The sequence below is a fragment of the Triticum urartu genome, chromosome 1A, assembly GCF_056163025.1.
Source record: "Triticum urartu cultivar PI428250 chromosome 1A, HENAU_Tu73, whole genome shotgun sequence".
NCBI lineage: Eukaryota > Viridiplantae > Streptophyta > Magnoliopsida > Poales > Poaceae > Triticum > Triticum urartu.
In genome coordinates, this window is record NC_141873.1 from 11,010,073 (window position 1) to 11,011,702 (window position 1,630).

At 55.0% G+C, this 1,630-nt stretch overlaps 1 protein-coding gene across 1 annotated transcript; it reads right to left on the reverse strand.

Moving 5' to 3' along the window:
* Positions 1-787: 787 nt before the first annotated feature.
* On the reverse strand, positions 788-1,381 carry LOC147988322 (uncharacterized). Its single transcript, XM_087534511.1, has one exon. It carries the CDS (start codon positions 1,379-1,381, stop codon positions 788-790), a length of 594 nt encoding a protein of 197 aa, XP_087390637.1.
* Between the last annotated feature and the right edge of the window lie 249 nt (positions 1,382-1,630).

Genomic DNA, 1,630 nt, shown 5'->3' on the forward strand with positions numbered 1-1,630 from the left:
GTGAAATGAGTGAAGTCAGTTCTTTTGAAATGAATGAAATCAGTTTTATATTGAAACAATTCAAACCACTTTTCTAAATATAGTTTTCTTTGTGAGTTTCATATTCCAGCTTATGAAACTGTTTCTTCAATGGAGTAATTGTGATGTGTTTTTCTGAAACTAATGAAATCTATCTTTTGTAATGAGTGTGGGGAGAGAGAATCATGCATGCCCTGTCAGCCTCTCCATTCCAACTCTCTCTCTCCTGACAAAGCTGCATAGCATGCATGTATTTGGTCAGATGTGTCAGTGTATGCCAGTTGTATTTAGAAAATATAAGAGGTGTAGTATATACTCTGGCAGAGTGCACGAATCTTGACGAAACTAAGTGGATGGCGGATGGTGTGCCGGTACCTCCCGCCATGGGTAAAATTACTTATTCGATATGTTATTGTATATTAGATTTAAAGGAGAGCCAATGTTTTCTTTGCACCCCCGCAAAAAAATGTTTTCTTTGGATAACTGTTCGGCAGATAGGAACGATCTTACCGTAAGAGCATCTCCAACAGGCGCCGATCGCGCCGCGCGCAAAAAACACATATGCCGCGCGCGCATCGGCTGGTTTGGCGCGGCGCGCTGCGCCCGCTCCAGCAGCCGCGCTAAAATGCAGCGCGCGCGATCATTCTAGGCTATTGGAAAATAGATAGATTGCATAGATTTTAACGATACAATTTTACATCCGAAACATAGATTGCATAATAATTAAAAACGACAAACGATAAAAAACGAGATAGATTGCATAAAAAAACTACTCTAAGTCGCTATCATCACTATCATCATCCTCCTCGGCGGTGTCGTCCGAGGTATCCAGCCAGATGTCCAACCACCGATCATCATCTGGCGTGAAGAACGACCGCCCACCTGCTTCAACGAGATCGGATTGCGCGTTCGCCAACGCCTTGCGCCGACGCCTGTCCAACCGCGCCTCGCAGCGCCTTCGCGTGTCCTCCTCGCGACGCCTTGCCCAGTAGGACTGCTCGTACGCGACGTTCTCCGGGTGGCGGTGGCGCCACTCCACCATGACCCGCTCGTCCTCCTGGGCGACGAGGAGGCGGCGCTGCCGCTCGGCGTGCTCCGCACGGTCTTGTGCCGTGTTCAGACGCGGCGGCGGGGCACGGTCGAGCGCTTGCTGGAGCGTGTAGACATCCTGGAAGTTCATCTGGCCGCGCAGCCGGCCTAGGCGCCACGCCGCCACGTCGTACGCGCGGCCGGCCTCGCGCGCCGTCCAATACGTGCCGAGGCCGAGCCGGAGATCGCCGGGGCGTATCTCCGCATAGTAGCCGCCGTTGGGGCGCAGGCGGACGCCGCGGTAGCCGGACGCTCCTCCGCGGCGCGGCGGCATGGCGGCACGTCGGTGGCGGGACGCCGGGACGGCGGAGGCGCGTCGGTGGCGGGGCGCTGGAGCGGCGTGTGGCAGAGAGAGAGGAAGAGGAGAAGAGGAGACGTGGAGAGGCGCGTGGCGCGCACCGCACTTTATAGGCGCGCCGGAAGCGGCGCGCAAGCGGTTCCCGCGCGCATGGTTTTCCCGCTTTCGCTGGCACTAATAGAAAAAGGGCCTTTAGTCCCGGTTCATAAGGGCCTTTTAGTCCCG